This window comes from Pelobates fuscus, chromosome 3, assembly GCF_036172605.1.
Source record: "Pelobates fuscus isolate aPelFus1 chromosome 3, aPelFus1.pri, whole genome shotgun sequence".
NCBI lineage: Eukaryota > Metazoa > Chordata > Amphibia > Anura > Pelobatidae > Pelobates > Pelobates fuscus.
This window is the reverse complement of record NC_086319.1, coordinates 372297738-372325232: the sequence shown is the minus strand read 5'-3', so window position 1 is coordinate 372325232 and position 27495 is coordinate 372297738. Positions and strand designations below refer to the sequence as shown.

General features: G+C 40.1%; 1 protein-coding gene across 2 annotated transcripts; it reads right to left on the bottom strand.

The window, feature by feature from the left end:
* Positions 1 to 1577: 1577 nt before the first annotated feature.
* On the bottom strand, positions 1578 to 26012 carry LOC134603448 (uncharacterized). 2 transcript variants are annotated; one of them, XM_063449432.1, is made up of 13 exons: positions 25944 to 26012; positions 22735 to 23397; positions 18528 to 18587; positions 12733 to 12785; positions 10500 to 10644; positions 10009 to 10373; positions 8865 to 9093; positions 7898 to 8012; positions 6678 to 6795; positions 3601 to 3712; positions 3045 to 3157; positions 2797 to 2884; positions 1578 to 1837 (listed from the first exon to the last, which is right to left on the bottom strand). In XM_063449432.1, the coding sequence occupies exons 2-12, from the start codon at positions 23389 to 23391 to the stop codon at positions 2818 to 2820; spliced, it is 2034 nt and encodes a 677-aa protein (XP_063305502.1). In that variant the 5' UTR covers positions 23392 to 23397; positions 25944 to 26012; the 3' UTR covers positions 1578 to 1837; positions 2797 to 2817. The 2 variants fall into 2 exon arrangements, with proteins under 2 accessions (XP_063305502.1, XP_063305501.1); XM_063449431.1 differs by lacking the exon at positions 25944 to 26012 and adding an exon at positions 25829 to 25902.
* Between the last annotated feature and the right edge of the window lie 1483 nt (positions 26013 to 27495).

Below are 27495 nucleotides of genomic sequence, written 5' to 3'. Positions count from 1 at the left end.
TAACCTTAAAAGGCTGAGTTGATTTTATAGAAATAGAATTGTATCTAGCACATGCATAGGTACAGCTTTTTAATATTAAGGCTTTACCTCTTACCTTTACACCATTGTCAATGCTGTGTAAATAATTATAAAAGGTGAAATTGATTTGCATAAATGCAATGCACATACAGCATCACACAAATCTAGCTTGCAGATCAAGATGGAACATTGTAGGAGACTGCAACGAGGATCCAGGAAAAGTTTGCCAATTTAGATCCACTGTGGTAACCAGAAAGCTTTTTTTTGTTGATTTTGCTAGCAACGAATGAATTAAATTATTATGATGAAGGGACCTTAGTGTCCTGAAAGCTTGCAAAATATCTTGCTTTCGTTAGTCCATAAAGGCAATTTTATATTGTTATTTAATTCTCATTTTAAACCTAGCTGTCCTCCACACATTATGCATTACTTTATCTTTTCATTTCATTGTGTCTGTCTCATCTCAATGGCAAAGCTAGGGCCATATGAATCTTTGCCAACACTATATTTTGGGGGACCTCATTTTTCAGCCCTACAAAAAACAACTTCCTGAATTAATAAAACAAAAAACACTTTGTAAAGGTGATTAGTAACGGTGCAGATGGCAGTAGCCATTTTAACCAGGTCACAGAAAATAAAATACAAATAATAACGTCTCCAGACAGATGCAATCATTGAAATTTACATTACATTTGCTTCAGTCAAGGTTTGAATATGTATGTAAATTTATGTGCACAGGATAAAATCTTTCTAGGAGGAATTTGAATAAGTTTGTACGTGCACAGTCCTCTGATTTGGTGTTTCAGTAAGGAGAGCCCAATCACTCAGGGAAACTGCACCTGTTTTCTTAATATGGGGAGGGGGGACTTTATTAATTAAACTGTCACGGGAATTGCAGAATTTAGGATTTAATAGAGCAGATATGGGAATAGTTTCTACCAAGGCTACTGTGGCCTAGAGTAGTTCCCTTCATTTCTTCCATATTATTGAATAAACCCCTACCCACGTGTGAATGTTCACATTAAAGACCCTGTTACTTATTGAAGTCCTCCGACTTCCCTTTGCCGCGTTATCGGTACAGGGTCTGTGCACTGGAGATGGTCAGGATTTCAAATGGGTTACAGGCAATTGTTGTACATGTATAGTAACAACCTGTAACTTGAAGTCAGCCGTGTGAAGGTAAATTAAATTGTGTATCGCAGGTAGCTTAACATGACAAGTCCCCAGGGCAAATGAAGGCTACTTTAGAACGATTATACATTTTTATCAAAAATAATGCTCTATATATGCAAGCGGTCTTTGATCCTTGTAATAATCAATTGTGGTCAAATAAAAAATTTAAAAAATCTAAATTTAGGAGAAAAATGCAATTACACCAACAATTCTCTTGGTTTCAGCAGCTGTCTACATTATCTTAATTTAAAAAAAAAAATTATGATACCTTTCGATTTAAGAGCTATATTAAATTAATGATGCCAACATAGCAAAGCAAAGATCAAAATCTAATCTATGAAGCAAAAGGTAAAGGACATTGGGAAAGGTTCTTAGATCACCAAATGTCATGCGTACTCATAAGATATGTGAACTTTATTAACAATGTCACACATCCAAGACTTAAATTCTTTGTTTTTTGTTTAGCCTCATTGCATCCCACCAGAACAATTAGAGAAGTGGCAGTACCATGCAGGTTAATAATGGAGAGCGCTGTGCTCATTCTTCAAAGTGTGTTCTATCTTCTTTGGTTTGGACAATACCACAGGTTCTGCTCCTCTGATGTCATTCACTGTATTCAGCAGTGCAATGAACGAGTCGCCAGACACTGGAAAGATTACAAGTATTTGTCAGACCAGAGTAATAAACATTAGGAATAGTTATCAAAGTACGGCCATGACTTAATATTTTTGGATAACCTTTTAAACGGTTTTAAGATTTTGAAAATATTCCAATATGTTGAAAAAAATATCTATACATATATAATAATTTTTTTTTTTTTTTTTTTTTTTTTTTTTTTAAGTAATTTTAAACCTGTATTTAAAATACTAAATCAATGATTCTATTGGTTAATAGTACAGGAAAAAAAAAACAATTGCACAATAGTTCAAACCCTAAGAAACAAAAAAAGAGGCACAGCAATTTGAAATCATGAAGCACGTTTTTGACACCACGTAAGTGAAAACCAATGCTTCAGCATTAGGGCGTAAAACATATTAAAAGGGTTTTCCTGAGCAATATAACAACCAATACTCATTGCACAGGTTGCTCACTTGCTTATAATTGCAGTAAATTGCAAATGCCACCCACGTGCCAGAGAAGGAGATAATACTTTGTCCTCTACCTGTGTAATTTGTTTTACGTCTGGCACACACCATTCTACCCCAAGCTCACCTCACTATCTGATAAAGAACCTGTAAGTGCGAACATTAATATCAGCTTACTGAGCAGCCCTACTCATCTTATAAAATGAATGGAAATGCTTCGAGGTTGAACTACAATTCCCATAAACCTCTGCAGGGCACAGACTTAAGGCATCAGACAGGATCCTGAATACAAGAACAGAAGACTTTTAGTTGGATGAGCCCAGTCCTGGTCTGCACAGAATTTGTTGCTGTATTTCAAGCAGCTCAGAGAATTTTTTAAAAAGTGAGTACTCTATTTTTAATTGCTTAGTTAGGTTGTACTAGGGTGGAATCCCTATACGGCATTGTAATTATACATTTTGCTTCTGATTTCTGTTGTGCAATGCCTATAAAGAAAAGTATTACAGCAAATTAGTCTTACCCACTTCATCTCGGACGCTGCTCACTTCTTGCCAACTTTTTTCCGGGACACAGTTTTTGCGGTGTTTGAGTACTTCTGCTTATCCTTCCTGCATGTAAAAAACCAGAAGGAGGGTGTTTTTTTTTTTTAACTCAGATGGATGAAGGAAACAAAGTGGCATGGCTGCATTAGCTTTTACTGTGGGCATTCGCAACAGCAGCAGGTGCCAGCCCAGCACCCTATACAAACGCTTTGTATGGAATTCCTACCTGGACATTTTCACTCTGCTCCTGCAGCCTCGGCCTCCCTCCCAGTGGATAGAATGAAGGCTTTTACTCAACATGTTCCCACAGGAAATGCATGGTTTCAAATTAGTATAGGGCTGGTGGAAAGGGATGAAGCCAACAAAATAAGGACAGAGAAAATACAAAATACAAAAAGTGTAATGCTGCAGGAAATGTCAGCCTACTAAAACACAGAATGGAGAATCTAGCAGTAGAACGGAGGGAGGAGGCTGTCAACGCAGCAAAGGGACATGTAAGACACAGTGTTCAGTAAAAGGTGGTGATAAGCCAAAACAAACAAGAAGCAGAAATGGAAACAGCAGGAAAAAGGAAGAGTTACATCGTTTACTAAAGGAAAGTACAATGAAATTGGGTTTACCAGCAATAGATAAAAATCTGATCAAACTATAAGGTGAGAACAAAAACAGACACAGAGTAGTAGAAGTAGTGGAAACATATTAATATAAAAAGTGAAGTGGGGGAAAACTGCATGTACCATGGTCCACATTTTTTTTCTGAGGTCTGTAACAGAGAATCTAACCTGCTCCTTTGCACAATAACCACAGACCATGCGGGTAGCGAGTTCCATCTCATGGTCCTCTGCTTCATCGTGACAAATGTCACATGGATACGTTTTTCCACAGCATGGAAACCTGTAAACAAAGATAGGGTTATCGTTCTGTGCAAAATAGATGGGAGACACGTGCACAGACAAGGCTTATAGTAATACAAAGTTTGGTGCTAGGGTTGCTGTTCAGTAGTGCTACACCAAGGTAAGTAACAGTTCCCCTATTTTGTATCTACCTTGAACAACCTTAAAGGGAAACTCCAGTGCCAGGAAAACAAACCGTTTTCCTGGCACTGCAGGTCCCCTCTCCCTCCCACCCCCCATCCCAGGTTGCTGAAGGGGTAAAAACCCCTTCAGTGACTTACCAGAGTCCAGCGCCGATGTCCCTCGGTGCTGGTCCTGGGTCCGTCCACGCTCCTCCCCTGCCAACGTCATCCGGCGGGGTGAGACCTAATGCGCATGCACGCCAATGCCGCGCACGCGCATTAGACCTCCCCATAGAAAAGCATTGAAAATGCTTTCAATGCTTCCCTATTGGGATTTTAGCGACGCTGGAGTTCCTCACAAATCTGTGCTAGAAACCCGGAAGTGCCCTCTAGTGGCTGTCTAGTAGACAGCCACTAGAGAAGGAGTTAACCCTGCAAGGTAAATATTGCAGTTTATGAAAACTGCAATATTTACAGTTGCAGGGTTGAGGGTAGTGGGAGTTGGCACCCAGACCACTGCAATGGGCAGAAGTGGTCTGGGTGCCTGGAGTGTCCCTTTTAATAAGTGCTCATTTTAGAGAACATATTGCATTTGAAAGTAGACCAGTTAGGTTTAAAGGGACACTGTAGGCACCCAGACCAGTTCATCTCACAGTGTCTCTGTCCCCTTAACCCTGCAATCAAAAACATTGCTGTGACAAACTCCCCTATCCTTGTGAGTTTGCCACAAGCTCCTGGAGGAGCCTGCTTGCCAGCCTCCTGCCCACCGACTACAGGACAGCGACTGTAAAGACCCATATTTGTTTCCCCCTGGTTCGGCACTTTCCATTCATACACATAGAAGCGAACACTAGCCTGGACCAAAACCACCAATAGACTTCAGGGGGACTTAGCTGCGAAAGTCCTGAAACTATTTTCAGCATGAAGACTTTGCGGTTCCCGGTCGGTCCACAGCGGCACCTAGCCACGATTCTATGGAACTATTTTCGGCTAGGGGACCATGCGTGCAGGCAGTCAAATTACACTATCCAGGAAATTTCTGAACCCCTGAACCGATCTGGGTTATTTTTGGATATGTTGGTCACCCAGATCGGGGCTATCAGGGGATGAGAGTTTTTGTGGGGTTTTATGTATTTTTAAGATACTTTTGGGGTGTTAGTGAAATGTGCGTTTTTTTGTGCCTGGAGATAGTTTAATACAGTGCTTGACTCAATTATCTCCTAGGCACAGGGGGGGATTATCTTATTTTGTATGGGAGTATCCTGGAACTGAGAGCCAATATAATCGTGTGGATGTTTTTACTGTAGTCTACTCTCAGGTCTAAAGGGGAGTGCACCTTGCTTAGGGACCTGCATATAAGTCCAGTTGTGGCTGCCATTAAACGTATTCTAACTTGTACTCCCAGAACTATGTGTCGTCTGGTTACTGGGAGGGGAAAGGGCTATTCGTTAATCACTGTTCCAGTGTGGAGGATTCAATGGGGAAAGTCCTTGTAAGGACTAGAGCTTCCAGGACTGAGTGTCGTACAGTGCCTGGGGTTGTCTAGAGCGAATTCCCCATTCGGCTCCAGGAGGTAGCGGTTCCAGGACCCCAGTCAAGCCACGGCGACTGTGGGCAGAAGTACTGCGGTTTGTCCCCTGTTCTAGCTAGAAAGCGGTCCTTGGCAGAGGACCCAGCCAGGGGTACAGGGAGCTCCGTTACAATTGCAGTTTCAGAAAAAGGGGTAAGACAACCCCACTAGAGGTGCTTCCTGCATTTTCACAGAGTTTAACTCTGTGAAACGGCATTGGATGTACTCACACTTTGCATAAGTATGTCCAGTGTCTTCAAAATCCCCATAGGAAAGCTTGATTCAAGTGTCCGAATAGCCATTCCTTGTCACAAACCTCTGTCCATTGTGTGAAGTACCAGAGTATCTCAAACCCCTTGGATGGGCTTTCAGATGGAAACCAACATGGCAGCTATCTTTTTACTGCTTCAGATTGGCATCTGCAATAACTGCTTAAAGGACCACTATAGAGCCAGGAAAACAAACTTGTTTTCCTGGCACTGTGTAGTCCTTAGGTCCCCCCCACCCTCATGACCCCCTTCCTGCTGGGCTAAACCCCTTCAGCCACTTACCTTTCTCCAGCTCCTCCTGACGATGTCAGCGCCGAATGCGCATGCGTATTCAAACCGCCCATATGGACGTCAGCGTCTTCTTACTGTGATTTTCACAGTGAGAATCGCGGAAGCGGCCTCTAGTGACTGTCAGGGAGACAACCACTAGAGGCTGGATTAACACTAGTTGAAAATCACAGTGAGAAGCGCGGAAGCGCCTCTAGCGGCTGTCAATGAGACAGCCACTAGAGGCTGGATTAACCCTAAAGTAAACATAGCAGTTTCTCTGAAACCGCTATGTTTACAGCAGAAAGGGTTAATCCTAGAGGGACCTGGCACCCAGACCACTTCATTAAGCTGAAGTGGTCTGGGTGCCTATAGTGGTCCCTTTAATCTCACTCCCTGCAGCTGCAGAACCCCACAGCTGCAATTTACAGCCTGCACCAACAGAGATTTCACCTTGTCATTAGATCCTTCACCAGGAACAAGATAAATACACTGCGATGTACGGGGCTGGGCCAGGTGTACTCAGGACTTGGAAAAAAACAGGAATTGGGGGCACACCTGGAACATGCATTTCTAAGTAGTAATTCTGCTGTAAAGACCAAAATATATATAAAATGCAGATTAAGGAAACACACACACACACACAGTTTTAAATTGGTTTTCCAAAATCCAAACTATGTTTTTTTGTCTGCGCTGTTCCTTAATCTGTACTCAGGATTCCGCCATAGACAAACCTACCTCAGCCAGCGGCAGCTCTTCCTGTAGTGCTTGCACGTGCCTTTGTCAGGTAGCGATTTCCCTGGCTGGATAGCTGGGTCTCTCACTTTCTTCTTGCCGTAGGGTAGATTTCGGTGTACTTTAATAAATGAATACAAAGGAAAGTGTGCATGTAAGGGATGTACTTTAAAAGTCTGCTAAGTGTGTTAGCAGTGCTGTAATCTGCTTTTCAAACAAATCCAGATAAAGCAGTTGAGCATTCTTAATCTCACAGTTTCTGAATACATGTTTAATATGATGGGATGAGAATGGGGAGCTTTACAGTTAAAATCCTAGCTTACACTACATATTGTTCCATCATTAGAGTGCTGTAGATAGAATAGCAATGCTAAACGCATTAACTTGATAGTCAAATAAATAAAACACCTTCAAAGTATGCATCAGATGCACAGATTAGCAAGTCTTCCCACAGCTACAATATAATTACCAATATGGATACCGCACTCTCCTGGATCCCAGGGTGCAACTGGGCCCGAAGTTGGCCAACCCTCACAATGTGATTTGCTAAAAAGTAATAACAATACAAGTAATTCCCACAGCTACAGGCAGACCCCTCTCTCAGCAAGAAGTGGCCTCCAACCAGTAGCATCTCATTCTGATCCATGGGGTCTGATCTTATCCCATAAACCCCAGGAGATGTTTATGGGATTAGCGGTAATCCCCCAAGAGCAGTTTCACAAGTGTGTAAATTTACAAGTGTGTGGTAGGAGAGAGAGATCAGCCCACGCTGTGTATGTAGTTTACACATGTAGGAATAAATGTATATTGGACAGCTGAAACTGAGCATTCTGGCAGTATGCACCGTTACCTTTGCAATAATTTATCATTGTGATGGTGGTTAGGGTGACCTTATGTGAAAGAATATGCTCTGAGAAGGTTAGAAGTGTAGTAAACAAGTTTAGGAACGTGCATTTAATTTTATTGTTACAGAATTATAGCAACATGGGGCTTGATTTAAATCTGTGCATTCATGATCATGATTTTAAGTACAGCTGTATTCGGATTGGCTGACGGAAACCAGCTATCCAGAATGAAGCTTTAAATTCAATTTTATTTTTCTCTCCCTCTAGTTCTCATAGCTAGAGAACTACTTTGTCCAAAACAGAAAATAAGCAAATCTTATAAAGTTTATCTGTGTTTGTTTATGGTGTTTTTTTCCATATAAGATACTGTAAGCATACCATTAGCTTTCCCAAGGCCCTCAACTTTTTGGAATTTGGTGGTTTCAATAGATATGCTGAGTTTGCTGTGACATTTCAGACAATTCATATCTTTAGTGATTCCATACGAGAGACTCTGAAAGATAGAACATATATAGGTACAATGACAAGAAAATAAACAACATGAGAGCAAAAAAGAATAAACAGATGGTACACAATAGATGTAATAAGCAGGCAACAACCACAACGCACCACTTTATTTTTCAAACCTGCACTAAGTCAGCAATCATCACATAGCAATGCCCACCTCTATCAACTCCTCTGTTACAATATTTATTGTTTATATATGTGAACCTAAGAATTAACATTGACCATCTGGGGTGAAATGTTGTCAGGTCCATCTTTGATGGTGGATTAGAATCACTTCTGAAACTTTACTGTTGCCATGTCACTTCACCGAACATTTACAACTGGGACTTACTCTTTCAGCATTGTCACCCATCTGGCTCCCTTTGAGGCAGAGTGTACAATTCCATAATGTGTTCATTTAGAATACGTTAATGGTAGTTCACTCAAGCCTCACTGGCCATTGTAAGAGGAGATGGAACTACTGTGGATGTAGAAAGCTAAAAAGTGTTTTTTTTTTTGTTTTTTTAAGGACCATAAATCCGGGAACTTGAAAAGGAAGCTTGAAGGACTTTGTGTCTGTATTAAATACAATTAACTTGGATATAGATTTTATTCATAAATAAGAACAAGAATTGTAGCGTGTAGTAACCTTAAGGTGTATACAAACCAGGAAGCTTATTGTGACACAACCAGGGCTCAAAACATTTCTGAAATTCACCACTGGAGAGTGTACTATAGACTCTCCAGGCTTGCAATGTCTGGCAAGTAACTACGCATCATTAGTAACAAAAAACGACTAGAGCATTAATTAGTAATATATGTTGCATCAGATAACTATATGTATGTTCTTGAATAGTACCTGCAATGGTCCCTCTTGTGAGCATTCTAAGCAGCCAATCACAAAGGTAGAATCATGTAAGATGAGGTCCTTGGGCACAGCCCCCTGAATGTCAACAAAGCCCAGCACTGACGAGTACTGATGCATAATGGTAGGATGGAATGTCCCAGAGATACGACTCATGCATCTCTCACACTGGGCAATGCACGGTTGCTTCGCGGTCATGGACAAGTCTGCTATCTCTTTACATCTAGACAAAAACAGACTTTACTATTAATGGGGTAAAAAAAAAAAGAAAAAAAGAATACTTTAAAGGGACACTCTAGGCACCATAACAATGTCGTTTTAATGAAGTTGTTATGGTACAAGGAGGCCCCCGGGAACCAGTTTACCTTAAATTTGGCACCCAATCGCTCTGCCCATGAACATCCGCTGCAGTCCAAGGCTTCAATCAGGAGGTCTCAGACTGAAGGATGTTGATAGGCTGAGAGTATTGATAGGTTTGAGAAACGTACGCATTTTTCTCAAGCAGTTTTGTGAATGACGAGCTACTGAGCCATGGACTGCAGCAGAATATGGTTCACCACCCCCCCTCCCCCCTCTTGTTTGTGTTTTCATTTGCCTACCACTGTATGTCAATTGTCTTCATTTCATGTCTACACTGTGTGTCAATTGACATTTTAAAGGGAACCTATATTCCTCAAAATAATCATGTTTGGGGACTGTAGGATCCCTTCTATCACTGTGACCACTGTCCACCCTCTTTGCTGGTAAAATTTTAACTAAGATTACTTACCTCATTTGCAGCGCAAAGACTCCTCCGCATCAGCCGCCTGCTCCACCTCTATCCGCATATTTCATTTTTTCCATCTTCTCCTCCAATCCAATGCTTCTCATAGAAAAGCAGTGGGGACGAGACATGCATGCATGGGAAAAGCCACGCTCCTCCATTTAAATGCATTTTATTGAAGGACATAGTTTGACTTGGCTCTGTTTCTACAAATCGGCAATGTTTTACATTGAATGGTTAAAACTACAGGACCAATGCACCCAGACCACTTTTGTGAGATGAAGTGGTCTGATTGCCTTTAGTGGTCCTTCAATAAGGACTGTACTATTTATCTAATTTGGTATTGGTTTGTTTGTCTAACTGGTTTCTCCTCACCTGTTGCACTGCAGGGAAACAGTTATGCGATGAGCCATCACAGTTGCCACTCCGCCTGCCAGTTGTAAACCCAGGAACCGGATTTCTGTCCCCTTCCTTTTTATTTGTCCCGCACCTTCATTCACTTGACGCATTCCGTGTAAATTATCAGCAGTTTCATCTTCCTCATCATCACAACTTATCCAACTCTCGGAATCATCATCATCATCGTCATCCTCATCTAGATTCTCATCTGAAATGTGCTGGAGCTCTGTTTGCTCTTCAGGATTTTCTTTGTCACTGGATTTTGTTTGAACTGCCACTTGCAACTGCTGATAAGGAACAAACTCTATCCCCGCCTTCTCTGCATCTATATCTTTTTTTAACTGATCACATACAGGATGAAGAAAAACACAAACAAATAAAAGAAGGATATTATGATGAGATCCCAAGTAGCATGCAAAATACCTTTTATACCTTTACAATTGCTAGACTAAAAATGATAGTATTACCACTCGAGCCCCTTCTGTGAAAAGTCTCTCCATGTTACGATCAAGCCAGAGCAAGTAGGGGCGGAACAGAAGCTCTATCTTTCCAATGAGTTGATTGGTTGCATGCTTGGCTTGTAGCCATGCCTCCGACTCCTCACGCACGTGTCTGAAACAAAGTTCAACAGAATGAAACCAACAATCCACCAAGAAGTCTAATAATAGGTTGCATCAAAATACTGGGTCGTATTATTACATTAAATGAGGATCAAGCTATAAGATAGCTCACTCATTTTAGGAAAATAACCTTAGCTTATCAATAGGAGTTCTGGAATTGTTTTATCCATGACAACATTGGCGTGCCGTTCAACGTTCAACAGTGAATGGGCTAGCATGAACTAGACTAGGGGTAGGCAACCTTTGGATCTTTGGCACTCCAGGTGTTTTGGACTACATCTCCCATAATGCTGGAAAAGTATCATGGGAGATGAAGCGTACAACATCTAGAATACCGAAGGCTGCCTAAGCCTGAAATAAATTAAAATTTAACCATGCACCAAAAATGCTTTTTTTTTTTTTTTTAAATAATGAACACTGAGCCCCAAGCTTCCAATGGCTGCACTGAAGTTACCTGCATTTGGAGGAGACGCTAAGAAACCTAAGGCATGAGAAGTCCTCATTGTCAAATCTGATATGGGAACAGTGTGTCATTCCAAAAAACGAAATATAACTGAACCGAGGTAGCTGAAACTTTGTTTAAGCGATCACATTTTATACATGATCTCAGCCGCTTCACACCTTGCCCTTTGTGACTGTATAGCAATTCCTTTATTATGCACCTTCTGGTTCTAGATGTTCTAATCAATCATTGTGAATATTTAATACACAGTCAAGGCTGGATATGAAAATTCCAACAGAATAACAATAAACCATATTCGTAAAATCGTTTAATGAGTAGTGACCAAAAAAAAAACCTCAAAGACTAGTTTCTCTAATTATTCAACGTTATCTCCACACATCAAACCATCCAGAAAGTGTGGGTTTGTACTGAACAAGGCAGCTTAACATAAAACTAGACCTGTGAAGTGGAATGTAAAAGTGCTCGTCAAAGTGAATGATATAGGTATAAATAGAAGAATTGGAAGTGAACAGAAATCATTGGGGGGGAATAAAAGAGAAGAAAAAAAGCAGTGTAATGTCTAAGCTTCTAATGCATCCCATGTTACAATTCAACAAATGGATCGAGGAATGCAATGCAATCCTCAGCCCTCTTTTACATTAGAGGAGTACACACTTACCAGAAACCTTACAGATAAAGTACAAATAACAACTTAACATTTTGTTCCTGGTTCCTATAATGAGGTACCTGGCTTATCCACATTGTGTGATTTTGGTCAAAGTTCATTATCAAAATCATAATAAATTTAACTCATCTAGCTTGGCACTTGCATAGTTAAATGGTTTGCATTCTAATCATTTACCTGTGCAGGTGTCAAGCAGAGAGCAAAAAAAGAAATAAATAAAATATTCTCCAAATAAAGATGGCATGAAATCTATTTTATCTCCTCAAGGTTTGAAATAACGATGGAGTAATAAAAAAAACTTTGGATTCTCTATGTAAGTGCATGTATCTCTTGTACCAGGCCATTCAACAGCATCTGCTAATATTTCGCAAACTAAAAGTGTCCATAAAAGAATTTAGGAGGCTTTCGATTGGATGCAAGATCTGTTATGGCAGGACTAAATGCAATACCGGAGGATGAGAATTTTGAGGCTCACAATAGACGTGCATTTCTTCATCACATTGTTATTCTGGTACATTTAAGGTAGGAGCAACAACGTGATTGGTGGAGCTCTAGGAGTAGCAAGGTGCTCTGTTGCTTTTCGAGTGTGGTGTGTGTGTGGAGTGAAACAATAAAAGATCTGTTACGGCAGGACAAAATACAATAATGGAGTCAAGATTGGTCGCATCTAGATTCCATTCACTTACCTTTCACATGGCAACTACATTTGCAGACTAACAATATGGGAATATAAAAGGCAATTTCAAACCAAGTATGTAGCTTTACATAATCCTATTTTAAAAATAAAAAGGTCAAAGATTTTTTGTTTTCTACCAAATTCATATTTTCCACCAGACTCATTTTTTTCCGCTACAATTTTATGCACCTTCCTGTAACTTGGGGTTGCCGCTGTTAGCAACAGTCACCCACTATTTTTCTAGGATGTTCAATATTCTACATTGTTCCACCTTTACCTGGACATAACTGAAGGCAATACTTGATCCTCTGGAATCTGGAGTGTAAAAACCTGAAAATTTGAATGATAACAATTAGTATTGTTAGTATCTGTTAACAATCCTACAAAACTGTCCTGTACTAAAACGTATAACTGTTATAATGTTAATATTATAATTGAAATTAAAATATAAGGAAAATGGAAGGGAAAAAAAAAAAATCACAAACTTTACAATAAAATACTGCCACCTATTATATATATATATATATATATATATATATATATATATATATATATATATATATATATATATATATATATATATAAATAAAATAGAAAAAAATCCCAAGCACTCACGCTTTATGGTTCCTCATGTGCCGGGTGCCAAAGCCTGGACTCCAAAGATACATAGAATGCCAAATAATAGCTGCTCACCGGTCTTGTTAAAATCCAAAAGTTTTATTAAATCATATTAAAATCTGTGACCTGTGGGTCACAGATTTTAATATGATTTAATAAAACTTTTGGATTTTAACAAGACCGGTGAGCAGCTATTATTTGGCATATATATATATATAAAACTGTGAGACATAAAACAAACAAATAAGCAAATATTCAGAATACAAAGTTATATAATAAACTGAGCACTGGATTAGATCGCAAAGAGATATATGCAACCCAGAAGTGGTATGAAGGTATTAAAGGCTAACCTGATAAAATCTTATTAACACACTTACTGGGGTGAGAAGTGCAACATATGTAAGTATATAAAGAGAAGCTGTCATAATAGGTTCCCTTTATACATTTACTGCCGGGGGAGCCGTTATATTTTAATTTATCATATTAATACATTTAAAAAATGTACTGGCTTTGAGTTGTATATTTCTATTTACTGTATATACTTGAGTATAAGTCGACCCGAATATAAGTCGAGGCTCCTAATTTTACCCCAAAAAACTGGGAAAACTTATTGACTCGAGTATAAGACTAGGGTGGGAAATGCAGCAGCTACTGGTAAATTTCTAAATAAAATTAGATCCCCCAAAATTATATTAATTGAATATTTATTTACAGTGTGTGTATATAATGAATGCAGAGTGTGTGTATATAATGAATGAAGTGTGTGTATATAATGAATGAAGTGTGTGTGTATAATGAATGCAGTGTGTGTGTATAATGAATGCAGTGTGTGTGTATAATGAATGCAGAGTGTGTGTATAATGAATGCAGAGTGTGTGTGTATGAATGCAGAGTGTGTGTGTATGAATGCAGAGTGTGTGTGTATGAATGCAGAGTGTGTGTGTATGAATGCAGAGTGTGTGTGTATGAATGCAGAGTGTGTGTGTATGAATGCAGAGTGTGTGTGTATGAATGCAGAGTGTGTGTGTATGAATGCAGAGTGTGTGTGTATGAATGCAGAGTGTGTGTGTATGAATGCAGAGTGTGTGTGTATGAATGCAGAGTGTGTGTGTATGAATGCAGAGTGTGTGTGTATGAATGCAGAGTGTGTGTATGTGATGCAGAGTGTGTAACCTAAGTGGGGGGGGGGGGCATTTCTATTATTATTTTAATATAAAATTTTATTTTTAATATTAATTACATTTTTATTTTATTTTAATATTATTAAAATGTTTATTTTATTTTATTATTATTAAAATGTTTATTTTATTTTTTTCGTCCCCCCTCCCTGCTTGTTAGCTGGCCACGGAGGGGGGCTATATTATTCCATGGTGGTCCAGTGGTGTGTACTATGCAGGAGGAGGGCTGGCAGCGAGCTGTAACTTAACTTTCCTGCAGCTCCTGTCAACACCCTTCTCCTCCGTGCAGGTCAGCTCCCACTGTAAGTCTCGCGGTCTGAGTGCCACGCGGAGCGTTGCCACAAACGCTCTATCGCCGTGGCTCTTACAAGACTTACAGTGGGAGCTGACCGGCACGGAGGAGAAGGGTCGCTGCCAGCCCCCAACAGGACCGCCGGGCTTGTAATGAGCCCTGGCGGTCCTGGTCTGTATTATGGCAATGTAAGTTGCCATAACACAGACATTGACTCGAGACAAAAAATGTGCCGAAAAACTCGTCTTATACTCGAGTATATACGGTACCTGCTGCCTATTGACATGAGTGGAAAAAGTCAAATGTTTTAAGAGTATTAAATTAAAATCTGTACATTTGGTAGCGTTTCTGCTAGCACGATCTATAGATGGAACTGAACACTCTTGTAAAGGGACACTATAGTCACCCAGACCAGTTCATCTCATTGAAATGGTCTGGGTGCAGTGGCCCTGTCCTGTGTTGCAGGGTTAGGACTGCCTAACAGACAGTCACTATCCCTGCTGTTATATGGACTTTACCGCCGTGAGACAATTACGGACGTTCTGCCGCTTTGCATGAGAACACCCAGCGTTTTCTAAATCCGAATAGGAAATCATGGATTTAGTACATTACTACAGGGCCAGCCTAATGGTGCAATTGTGCATGCGCATTTGGTCTCCCCCTTGCAATGATGTCGGAGAAGGCAGAGACGGATCCAGTACAGAAGGACCTCAACACTGGAGTTAGGCAAGTGAAAAAATTATTGTTTAACCCTTTGATAGACGCGTGTGTTTGTTGGTGCATGGGGGCGTAACACTATAGTGTTAGGCATACAGCTTTGTATTCTTTTTTTTTTTTTTTTTTTAATCTTTATTTTTGCTGTGCAGATACATAGTACAAGCTGGCAAGAGGTGCCCCAAAAGCAGTCCTCTGGCTTTTCCCACATGGAACATGTGGGGCACATGGATAACAAGCACAATTTTTTTTATGTATATCAGGCTTAAACAATTGTAGTTAAACAGAGATTGAAAGTGTAATTAAGTTAGATCGTTGCAATAATATATGGTTAATGAAATTATAAGAAGATCAAGCGTATGTACCGATGTTTTTACAGGAGAAATAGCTTAACTAAGCTGATTAGTCATCTAAGTTAGCATAAAGTAAATTAACAAAGATTTTGCAGTGCAGCATGAAACAATACGCTTGTGCTACCACAACAACAGATATAATCGATGAGAAGAACAGGTAAATCATTTCGTGGCATGCAATGTCGGCACATTTTTTGTCATTAAGGCCTCGCTTGGAACATAGTATATATACTGGCTATACATTAACATTAGCTTTGCTAGTTGGCAGCTAGTTATTGCGTTTAGGAGTTAGGTAGCTTAAAAGGGCAACGAGCATAGAGTAAAACATGTACGCCTTTTATGCCGCTGGGTCCACAGTCCCGGATCAGAGTCCCTGTCTGGTTACTTTTCCTGACCTGTAGCCAGCTCCGGGGGTCATAGTTAGCCAATACCTTGGCTAGGCATCTGTCTCACATACTTGTAAAGTCCGCAGTGGTGAGCCATGCAGAGTATCGTGAGCGAGGTACTCCCCTTGCCCCAGGCCTGTTTCAGAACCTGCACTATGGTGCCACGAACTTGGGTCCTCCTTGAGTCCAAATTCTTCCCAGCCGTAAGATTGCAGAGAGCTTTGTCACGTTGATCTTGGCGTGTTGTTCCCTTCTGCAAATGTGGTTTGTGCTTTGGGGGTGTTCCCCGGTTGGCTCTAGGCCCAGGAGGGCGTAAGGTAACTTGGTGTGCCTTTAATGTGGTCGGGCTGCCTTTTGGGGGTCTCTCGCGCCTCCTCTCGCTGAGTGTCTGCGTTCTCACCTGTGGCGACGCCGCAGGGGGCACCCTATTCATCCGCTTCATTAGGTTGGCCCAAAATTTTTCAGGCTGCGTCCAGGCGCGCTTCAAAGTGGCCGAGTGATTCAGTGGGGTCGGCCTGATGTTGCGTCGTTATGTGGGTTGTAGCCGGATCCGCCATCTTGGGCGCTATGGCGCGGCATTCTGGTTGTTGTGTGAGTAGCTTGTAATGACCCGGGAAGACCTCAGCGTGTGTCCCAGCGGGGGCCGGGATAACCCCCACCGGCCCAGAGGGGGGGTAAGCAAAACCCAGGCTGCTTGCGAGTCGATTAGTGGACAGGAGACCGGCCGCATCTCCCGCCCGGTATCTATTGGTAGGCCGCAAGGTGCCCTCTTCACCACGGGTATGATCTACCATCTGGGTTTCTCACCCGTATGTTGCCTGCGTGCTTCTGAGTCGAGATATGTCCTTGCTGGGTGATATTTTGGGGCTAATTGTCCTTTTTTATACAGAAAAGGGCTGTAGGGTTGAGGAGCTCCCTCACCCTGCGTCCTGTTCAACCAGCAGCCAGGCCCCGCCCCCTAGCTTTGTATTCTTAACACGAACGCGTTTATTGAATCTAAATCTGTAAATGTGAATTCAAGGTGAATTTCAAATGTAAGATGAAAATAGTCAAACCGGAAAATGTATTTAAGTCAACTATGCTTTCAATTCAGCTACTCTGGCCTTGAAAATCACTGTAAGTTCTCACTTTGTGCTTGTGTATTTTAACAGTTCCTTCCATAGTGCTCTGGAAAACATGCACATACATGCAGACAGAAGAAAAGGACAAAACAAAATACAGATTGGGAAAAAGTCTGTTGTGCTGTGCCAACACCTACGAAAAAAGATAGGCTTGAAGTAAAAGACGTCCCACCTATTAAAGTAATAATAAAGGAGTGGTGGGTGGAGTTTCCCCAGAGATGGCGTGACGCCCAGTAATGTGGGGGGAGGGAGGGCTAGATAAAATAAATTGCACAAGCAGAAAGTTAACTTTTAGTAATTTATTTGGTTGTTTCAAAATATCACGTTATAGTTCAGCTTCAAGACATTTTAATTCATTGAGGCCCCAAAGTGAAAGAATTGTGCACGTTTTGAAAGCTGTAGATTAGAGGGGAGAAGGGCAACAAGGGGTTTGCACTACCAAGCATAAGTATCTTCTAACAACCTACGTATTTTTTAGAAATCTACAAAAAAGAGGTGCTGGGACGTACACAAACTCCAGAAACACATCAAACGTCATCTCCCAGCCAACAAAGGTCTTATTAAATCCTCTTTGGGAGACAGTGTGAGGATGGCTTTAATCTCCTGAACATAATCTTGTTAAAAAAAAAAAGAGGAGGTGGAATTAATTGCGCTGAACAAAGTTGTTAGAACGATCCCAGCTCTCCGTCAGAATGAGATGAAAGAGGAACATGGAATAGAATGACGGATTTTGTAAGATAAGGAGAATTCATATATAATGTATTTTCATTTGTAGACGTGTTAACCCATACAATCCTAGTAAGGAACCAATTCAGTAATGAGATTTCTGAGGATAAATGTCCAGTCGTGTCTACATTTTGTTTCCACCAATGATGACTTAAAAGTCAGGTTTTCGTAGGGGGCTGTATATGAGAATATAAAAGGGGTGTAGATTTAAAATATGCACACGATATTTGAAAATAAACAGGTCTTGAAGCACTAGACCAGTGGTTTTTAACTCTGGGTCAGGACCAAAAAAAAAATGTGTTCTCATTCTATGTCATTAACAAGTTTATGCACTAAAGTGGCATTCAAGGTGAATTTAAACTGGATTTCAAATTTAGGTGAAAAAAATAACGGCTTTCAGTTTTTCAGTTTAGCTATTCTGGCCTCAAAGGGGCACCATTGTTACCGCAACCACCACAGCTTTACACTTGTAATGTGTAAAAATAAAAAAAAATATTCAGTTTAGAAATACACACCTATATATCCTGCAGCTGGGCGCCATCTTAGCTCCATGTCAATTATTGTTATGTCCCTTTCCACATTGTGGATGGGAGAGGGTTACATATTGCTCTGGTACCCAAGGGGTTACACAAATTCATCTAAAGTAAACAAAGGATTAGAATAAGTTCCAAAATGATAGATTACCTGTAATGGGTAATTGTCAGGAAACTCCAGCATGATCTCCAATTCTTTCAGGTCATAAGGCTAAGGAGGAAGATAAATAAACAAATTAGTTTTTGATCCTAGTGATTAGTAAGCGGGATAAAGGATGCAGGTGGTAGATGAGTACATGCCGTGCAATATGCCTTATCGAACAATGACTTTCAGTGCAGTACATCTCTGTACCAAGCAAAGTTACTATCTACACAGTGATTGTCTCAAATTCCTTAGTAACTGTATTTCATCACCTCATTAGAACATGGATAAAATATATAAAAAAAAAAAATTCTGCAATACTCCATGCAAATCAATTTACCTCGTGCTAACACCATGTTTTATCTACTCATACCAAGGGTGAGGTGAGGCAGGTGATGGTCCTCACACACACACACTACAAAAGCGATTAACTTTCCACGTCAGTGAATATTTGTTAAAGGGACACTACAGTCACCAGAACAACTACAACTTAATGAAGCTGTTTTTTGTGTATAGATCATTATTATTATTTATAAAGCGCCAGCAAAATTCCACAGAATTAATTCTATTAACAGAGCAGGAGATAAGAAATTCTAAATGCAGCAGAATTTGCAATAAAGGAAAAGTAAACATTATGACTCTTTACAGGAAGTGTTTAGGAAGGATGTGTAAGTCACATGCAAGGAGGTGTGGCTAGGGCTGCATTAACAAAGTCATTTATTTCTTAAAGGTCAAAATCGAGCAGTGAGACTACAGGGGCGTGATTATACACCAAAACTGCTTCATTAAGCCAAAGTTGTTTTAGATTCTTTTAGTGTCCCATTATGGAAAAAAGGAGGTAGTTTTCAGACAGACATTTTAAGAATCTAAGCTTTTAGAGTACATCTAAAAGCAAATCGGGTTAATATACCACTAAACTAGGAAATGTGGAAATCAGATGACAGGTTCACTGTTTAAATTGTCCCTGGCACTCTCAGACAATAGGACACATGAAAATTACATCCCTGCTTCAGGTGTGAAGGCTGGGGTAAAGTCAAAGGTGGGTATATTTATCTCCATAAGTGCCATAATTTTCAATTTACCAGTCCTGGTACTTTATCTGATAGGGCCTGCATCAGTGTTTAAATCACAACACTGCTGTCTATTAAGCATGATAATACAACACTGTTGTCCTTGGAGGATCCTGCAAGGCCACTTAAAGCGGCACTGTCATGGCTGCATCAGTTGTTTTTTTTTTTTAACCCTCCTCCCGACTCCACTACATTTTATTATATCCCTAGTCACTCACAAATGCGTCTAGGCTCCCCATTTTACCTTTTTTAACACTTTATTTCATACCCGGACCTAGGTCCAAGGTGCGGCCATCTTTGTGTGGAATATGAAGGCCATGCAGAACACGTCATCTGCCTATACTAGATTGCACTGTAAAATTCCTGTGCATGCCCAGTTAAACACTTGGGCATTCGGACGGGAATTTCGTCTATTCATTCGTCAGAAGCTAATGAATGAAGAGAAATTTCAAATTTCGGTCTTTATTCGTTCGTTTAGTTTATTACAAGGAGCGAGCTACCGGCTCACGACTTCCTCCTCGTAATACGTAAAAATAGAAGTGAATGGGGAGCAGTGCCCCCGTCATTCTAGGTGGTCAATGTGACCCCATATTAGCACAAGGGAGACGAAAATCTCCCTAATGCCCCTACTTGCTATGCCGCGAGTAGGGGCATGTCTACTAAACAGTGAGCAGCCAGTGGCTACTCACTGTTCTAAAAAAAGAAGACCCCCACCTCCCGAATACATTAAAGTGGGACCTACCATGAGTTCCACCTGTTCCCATGGTGGGGGATCTATTATTATTATTGGTTATTATTTATATAGTGCCAGCTTATTCCACAGCGCCTTAAAATAAGAGGGGAATTTACCAAATGAGACCATAATAAAATGTAACAGAAACAATAGGTAGTTGAGGACCCTGCTCAAACAAGCTTACAATCTAGAGGAGGGGGGTATAAAAACACAATAGGAAGGGTATTGGGGGAGACAGCAAATAGACATGGTGGGAAAGTAGAAGAACTGGAAGTGAGAGTGGAGTGTGGCCTTTTAGGAGAGAGCAAGAGGAAGGTTTGAGATATAGAAGTTACTCTTGGGAGCCATAAGTAATCCTGAAAAGATGGGTTTTGAGGGACTTCTTAAAGGATTTAAGACTAGGGGAAGGCAGGCTGTTCCAAAGGAAAGGAGCCGCCCGTGAGAAGTCTTGCAGGCATGAATTTGCAGTAAGGGTGCGAGCAGCAGGAGAAGGTCACCAGTAGAGCAGAGAGACCGAGGGGACATACCTATGAATCAGTGAAGAAATGTAAGAGTGGCTAGAGATGGTTAGGGTTTTATAGGTATGAGTTAGTATTAAAATCATACCAAATTCCCCCTCCCCCGCTGTTAATTATTTGAATATGTGCCCCACCATGGAGTACTTTATTGGAGCGGGGGGGGTTCTTTTTTTCTTTCCAACAGTAGGCAGCCACAAGCCTCTCACTGTTCAGCAGACATCCTCTACTCGCGGCAGGGCAGGACGTTTATTTACCAATACTAAGTAATTTTTAATATTTAGTAATTTAAAATACAGTGGGAATTAGGGGGCTATCTACTAACCGGCTGCAAGATGCACTTACAGGATCAGAAGTTTATTAATTCTAATGAAATTTCGACCGGAAAAAAATACACAAATTTCATCCTAACATGAATGGACAAACCTGTGACATTCTGTTAGAACAAAATTATGTGAATTCGACTGCGCCATAGTCTAAATGACAGGACGTTCGAACGGCAAATGAAGCAAAGCAAGAACAGAGGAGGAGAGGCGAGTATTGTGGGAAAATTTATTTGACCACAGGAAAGCTCATCCTTATAGGATATGCAGGATATAAAAAAAATTATAATAATTCAATTCAAGCTGAGAGGGAAAGCGATAGAAAGCACACCGTAGGATGGAGGGGAGAAGATTATTGCGCCTTTTACCAGCGCACTGTGCTCACTGGCGACAGACATAAAATATGCACAGAATTGACATTAGACAGCGCGGTACAGACTTCCAGGCTGCCTAAGTCACATAAACAAGTTATTAAAAATAACTCTGAATGAGCAGTGTTTCAAGCAGCATTGCCCCCTCCAGACTTCTACCACCACAATCACTTCAAATCACTGAAGTGGTTATGATGGTTGGCGTAATCCTTTGAGACATTTTTGAGAAGTTTAACTCTAAATAAAAGTACTTGGCTGCTCACAGCTATGCCCATACTGGAGTTATGCCCAATGCATATATCCCACACTTCCTTCTAGCAATAACAATTCATAATAGCAATGGGTGCTGTAATAAGTTGAAAGAGGTCAGCTGACACTCTCAACCAATCATAACCAGATTAATGTCTCATTAGCCTGAGCAGCACAGAGGGATGCTGGGGATTCGCATTTAGAATTAAATCATTGAAACACTGTGAGTGGAAGGATTGTGCTCGGGGAATCCAAACACTTTAACCGTTACATTGAGATGAATCAGTCACAGCACCTACAGTGTCCCAGTTACAATATAAAGGGGTTTGTAATAGCCATTTCTGTCTTATTACAGAATTGTGCCTTTTAGCTGAAAGTAGCAAGATAAATTGTTAGCGTAAGGTTTGCCTTGATGTGGCAGGTGAGCTTACACTTAAATGGCCATTGAAGTGATACTAAAAAAAACTACAGTTATTTAAATGTACATAGGGATTTCTAGTTTCTGTTAAAATTATTCTAGCTTGTCATCTCAGAAGAAGTATCTTTGTTTCGCTACAACTACTGGAATAAAAATTGTCCCATTGTACACAGTTTAATCCTGAATGAATACAGAGAGTAAGTTCATAGCAAAACCTATAAATATGTTGCCATTTTAACCAAAACGGAATAAAAAGATCTAAAACAAATCTGTATGAAATCAGCTGTATGAAATGTATGTGCATTATCTAGAAAAACCCAATGTAGCTCTGTTATAAAGTTCAGTTCTGCGGCAAAGTTCTAAAAGTGGAGCAATTACAAAGAAAACCATAATTCTACAACTGGTCCATTGATCACGGGAGCCAATGCAATGTTACAGCCAATTGAAAACATTTTTTAACTTTGACCCAGAATTGTCTTTACAAGTGACCCCAAACACAAATTTATTTTAACAACATGTAGAGAGCCTTTGACTCACCCAGTCTGGATCGGTGGGCTCGACAGAGATTCTGTAGTAAGTAACTTTCCCATCTTCTCTTTCTTGAATGATGACTTTATCCTTTGGAAATCTCTTCAACAGTTGCGAAATTTCAGTCTGCCGTAGCTGCCTGGCTAATTCTGGAGTTAAATCTGCAGATTTAACTTCTTCTGGGACTATAGTTGGACGAGTAACAGGCTTTCTTTCCTCAGTTTTTCTTACAGCCGATTTTTTGTTGGGAAGGTGTTCATCATTGACTTGGGGAAGAGTTGCAGGATGCAAGAACCTGCAATTACCATCCAAGGAGCAGTACCCAGATGCAAAGTAACGGCACAGTTTCCTTGGGCGATACCTCCTCTGTGGATTTGCCCCCTGTTTGAGATTTAGACTAGGGTCTGATGCATTGGAGTTGGCTATTTCAGAGGTCTTGTTTTGGTCAGGAATTTCAGCTGACCGAGCCTCTGGGTTCTTCTTGACCGGTGAATGATCCACATATTGGTGCAAAAAGCGACATTTTTTTCCAAAATGGCAATACCGGCCTTGGGAAAAAAACCTGCATAAACGTTGAGACTGTTGTTGAGGAACTATTTTGTGACTCTCAGCCCTAGGTTCTCTCACTGGAAGAGGAGTGACAACTGCTGCTTCACTTTCAGCCATTCTTACCTAGACACAATTGAATATTAGACAGCCGTTATTCATGTTTTTAGATCCAATAGACAATGATATGGCTATCTAATGTACTAACTGGCAGTACTATAACTTATATTACTCTCTTCACTGTGTAACTTACATGACATCACTATTTTTGAAGTATGGTAACAATATGATCCCCTAAGATCAAATCAATGCAAGACAGAATCTTTTTAAAGATACAATGATTGGAATAACCATTAAATTATAAAACATGAATAACATCAGGTGGCCTGTAAAGGTGTGTTGGTGAGGAGTTTTGTTAAAACATGTAACACATTCTGTATATACGTAATTCAGAAAGGATAAAGCTACATGTGAAAGTATTAAAAGACAGAAATGTATAAAAACATGCGATGTTTTTATTTATTAACAGACAATGAAAAATAGTCTTGACTTAGAAAGTAAAAATATAAACATTAAACCAGGACCAATAATAATTCACAGCAATAAAGTCCCCAAAAATTCTTATTTTATTTCAAATATTTAGTCAAAAATCAAAAATATTATTTTGCATGGATAAACGTTTTTCGCAGATATTTAAATAGTGTGTAAAATTTTTTGCGTATGAACAAAATGCACTTGCGGGGATGTGCACTAAGGATCTAAAGCCCCCCAAAAATCCAGATTATCAAAATGAATCGGCTACCATGGTACTGGAGGCATTTGGACTGCAATATCCAGACAAATCCACCAATTACAGTCTCAGAACTAGATTAAATGTAAAGCAGATTTCAACCTGTTGGGATGCAACCAAACAACTTAAACCTGAGCATGGATTGATGGTTAACTGGCTGTCAGTGTGGAAACAGCTAAGAATAGCGGTTTAGAAACACTGCATGGTTAAAAAGTAAAGGGCACTGCACCACTTCATTGATATGAAGAGACCTGAGTGATTTTATTGAGGTTTTTGTGAGGTGTAAAAAATGATTTTAAATGTAAATGTCCACACCTCTTTATCTTACAAATGGGCGTCTCTTAACTTCTTTTCTTTACGTAAAATATTTACCCTGGTTTTGCCTTGTCTGAAATGCATTATGTCATTTGCTAAATCTTTAATAAAAATGTAAAAACAAAACTGAGCATCTCTGAAAAAAAGAATAGCACGAGTTATAGGTCATTTTAAATGTTTTATTTAATGGTGTCAAATCCAGAAGTGACAGTTCCCGTTTAATTCCTCCTCTTTTCTGACTGCCATGTACAAAGGACAGAGCTTATAACAAAGACTGACAGGGAGTCAAGATAGTTTAGCTCAGCAGTAAGAGAACGAGGTGTCATCTTCAACATTTGATTTTATTTTTCAGACACTCATTTGCCAACGGGACAGATACTTTGTCTTAGTGTTAGCTGCCTGAAGCCAGTTAGCAAAAGCTTGTAGTGGCAAGTTGTTTGCATGTTAGCATGGGTGCGTTCTGCTAACAGAGCTAAGAGAATGCAGTGCCCGCTGAGCAAAGTTTTGTGCTAGGACTTGTAATGTTGTACTTTATACTTTTACAGTCACAGTACAGCGAGCTGAAGGTTTTAGTCCCCAGTTTTAATGCAAGAATAATTTAGCTGGCAGTTTTATTCTTTTTATGTTATAAATCACTGCCAGAAAGTACGTGAGAAGAAATGATCACTGCCAAGTGTGGCGTGTTCTTTACCTATAGACACAAAAGCGTGTGCTGCAAATAAATAAAAAGAACGCAGGCTATCAGCAATGGGAGCAAAAAATCTATACAATGTACTTGTTCATCACAAAACCTAATGATATAATATGATATGATATTAGATATTAATAGTAAACAACTATAATCCCTGTTTTATAGTTAACCAAACCACCTCGTTAAAAGTTTAAGGAAGAAATAAATTAGAGTGCAATATATATTATATTTATATAAATATATATATATTTATATACAACCCTACACATTATTTTTTTATTAGCATCCCTGATTGGAAGGATTTGGTTTTCTTTGAGAAAATAAACCATAAGTTATATATGTGAGGGCATATAAGAACCATTCGGCCCATCTAGTCTGCCCAATTTTCTAAATACTTTTATTAGTCCCTGGCCTTATCTTATAGCTAGGATAGCCTTATGCCTATCCCACGCATGCTTAACCTCTACCACTTCAGCTGGAAGGCTATTCCATGCATCCACTACCCCCTCAGTAAAGTAATACTTCCTGAGATTTTTAAACCTTTGTCCCTCTATAATTTAAGACTATGTAAATCCTGAATTTAAAACAACGATATAGGACCCTTTATTGGTAGGATTACACAGTTTGTATCTGGGGTCATTTTCGTGGCTTTTAGGAACACAATACTTTGTTGTTATTATTAATAGATTTTTAAAAAAATACTGCATTTCAAAAATGTTGGGTTTTTTTCCCCAAATATCCTGCTGACATTAGGAAAGTACCATTGAAGGTGACTAAGGAATAGTATGTATACACAGACAGCCTCTGCCATGTGTATGTAAACACTATGTAACCCAATAGGGTACATCCCACTCACTGTCTACAGGACTCACCCACCTGGAACACAGCGTTCGTTTGCACTTTCTTCCCCCAGAGCGACCTTGTCCGCTATTGTAAAGTTCCCCCGCAAACTGAGGCACCTGCATATTGGTTCCGAGTGACTGTGCGTGCACTTCCCATCCCTTCCCTCTGTTAACCAAAAAAATAAATAAACAAATAAAAGTGCTTTTACCTGTGAAAAGCCAAGCCCTATATTGAGCAGAGTAAAGTCATAATTTGCTTGCAGTAATTGAGCAATGGGATTCAATTATTATATATATTTTTTTTAGATTATATTAGCTGAATAGGAAAATACTTAAATTCCAATTTTATTTCAGATGGACTTTTTTTTAATGGCCTTTTAAGTTTCCTGGTCAATCCACTGCTTAGTAACTAGTCTTTTTTTCAAAAAAAATTATGTATAGGTGTTGGATATTTATCAAGCATAAGAAAATTACCGAAGTTTCTCCTGTATGTCAAGCTGAAAACACTTGCTTTTTCCAGGTTAAAAACTCCATTGTACAGCGCTGCGGAATTTGTTGGCGCTTTATAAATAATAATAATAAACTATAGAAATATTTGTCCTTTATTCCTTTTAAATAGCTTCTTTTGACACAATTGAGGACGCCTGGACTTCCTATTAATATATAAAAATGGAAAAAAAAACTCCAAGCACCATAACCACTACAGCAAGCAGATTTGGAGTATTACATTAAAGGGAATCTCCAGTGCCAGGAAAACAATCCATTTTCCTGGCACTGGAGGGTCCCTCTCCCTCCCACCCCCCAATCCCTGGTTACTGAAGGGGTGAAAACCCCTTCAGTGACTTACCTGAGGCAGTGGTGTGGTGGAATCTCGGTAAAAATAAATTTAGTAGGCCGAGATTACCACGTGGCATGTGTACGTGCATATGCTGACGTATCGATCAGTTGGTTGCACGAGGCAAGATACGATCAGTAGTGTACGGAGCATGTGCAAGAATACAGGATGTAGTATTCCCCCTCCTCCATTGTGCTGGACAAGCCATGCGGTCAAGCAGGAAGTTAATTCTTATTTGTATTGATTGGTCAAGAGAATGTGCGGGTGGAGCTTAATATGGGAGGAGTTATGTGCCTATATAAGGAGCCTGCTCTATTGTCCGGGACTCAGAACTTGTGGTATTTTGGTGACGCTAGTCCCTCTGAGTCCCGATCGGTGATCCAATAAAGAATCTCTTCCTTCCTGAAGAAACCTGTGTCCCTCTCTCTGTGCTTGGCTTCCGTCAGTTTCTCCGGTATCATTTGGTGCATTGGCCGGGAAGCTCATCGTTCAACGGTAGCTGAGAGGCAGAGGCATGAGACGGTCTATCTTTGCCCACGTTCTCTACGGCTGCACCCCTGAACTTCTGCGTGGACCTCCCTTCGTCTCGGCGCCACTGGTCTGTTGTCCAGGAGATCATCGGCCTCTACGTGAGAAGTGCTGGGGTGTCCCCGTCGATGAGTGTGAACTCAGGTTCAGGAACGAGGAGGTAAGACAACTGCTGTTTTAGACGGCAGAACCCACTAGGGCAGGGGCGGACTGAGAACCCTCA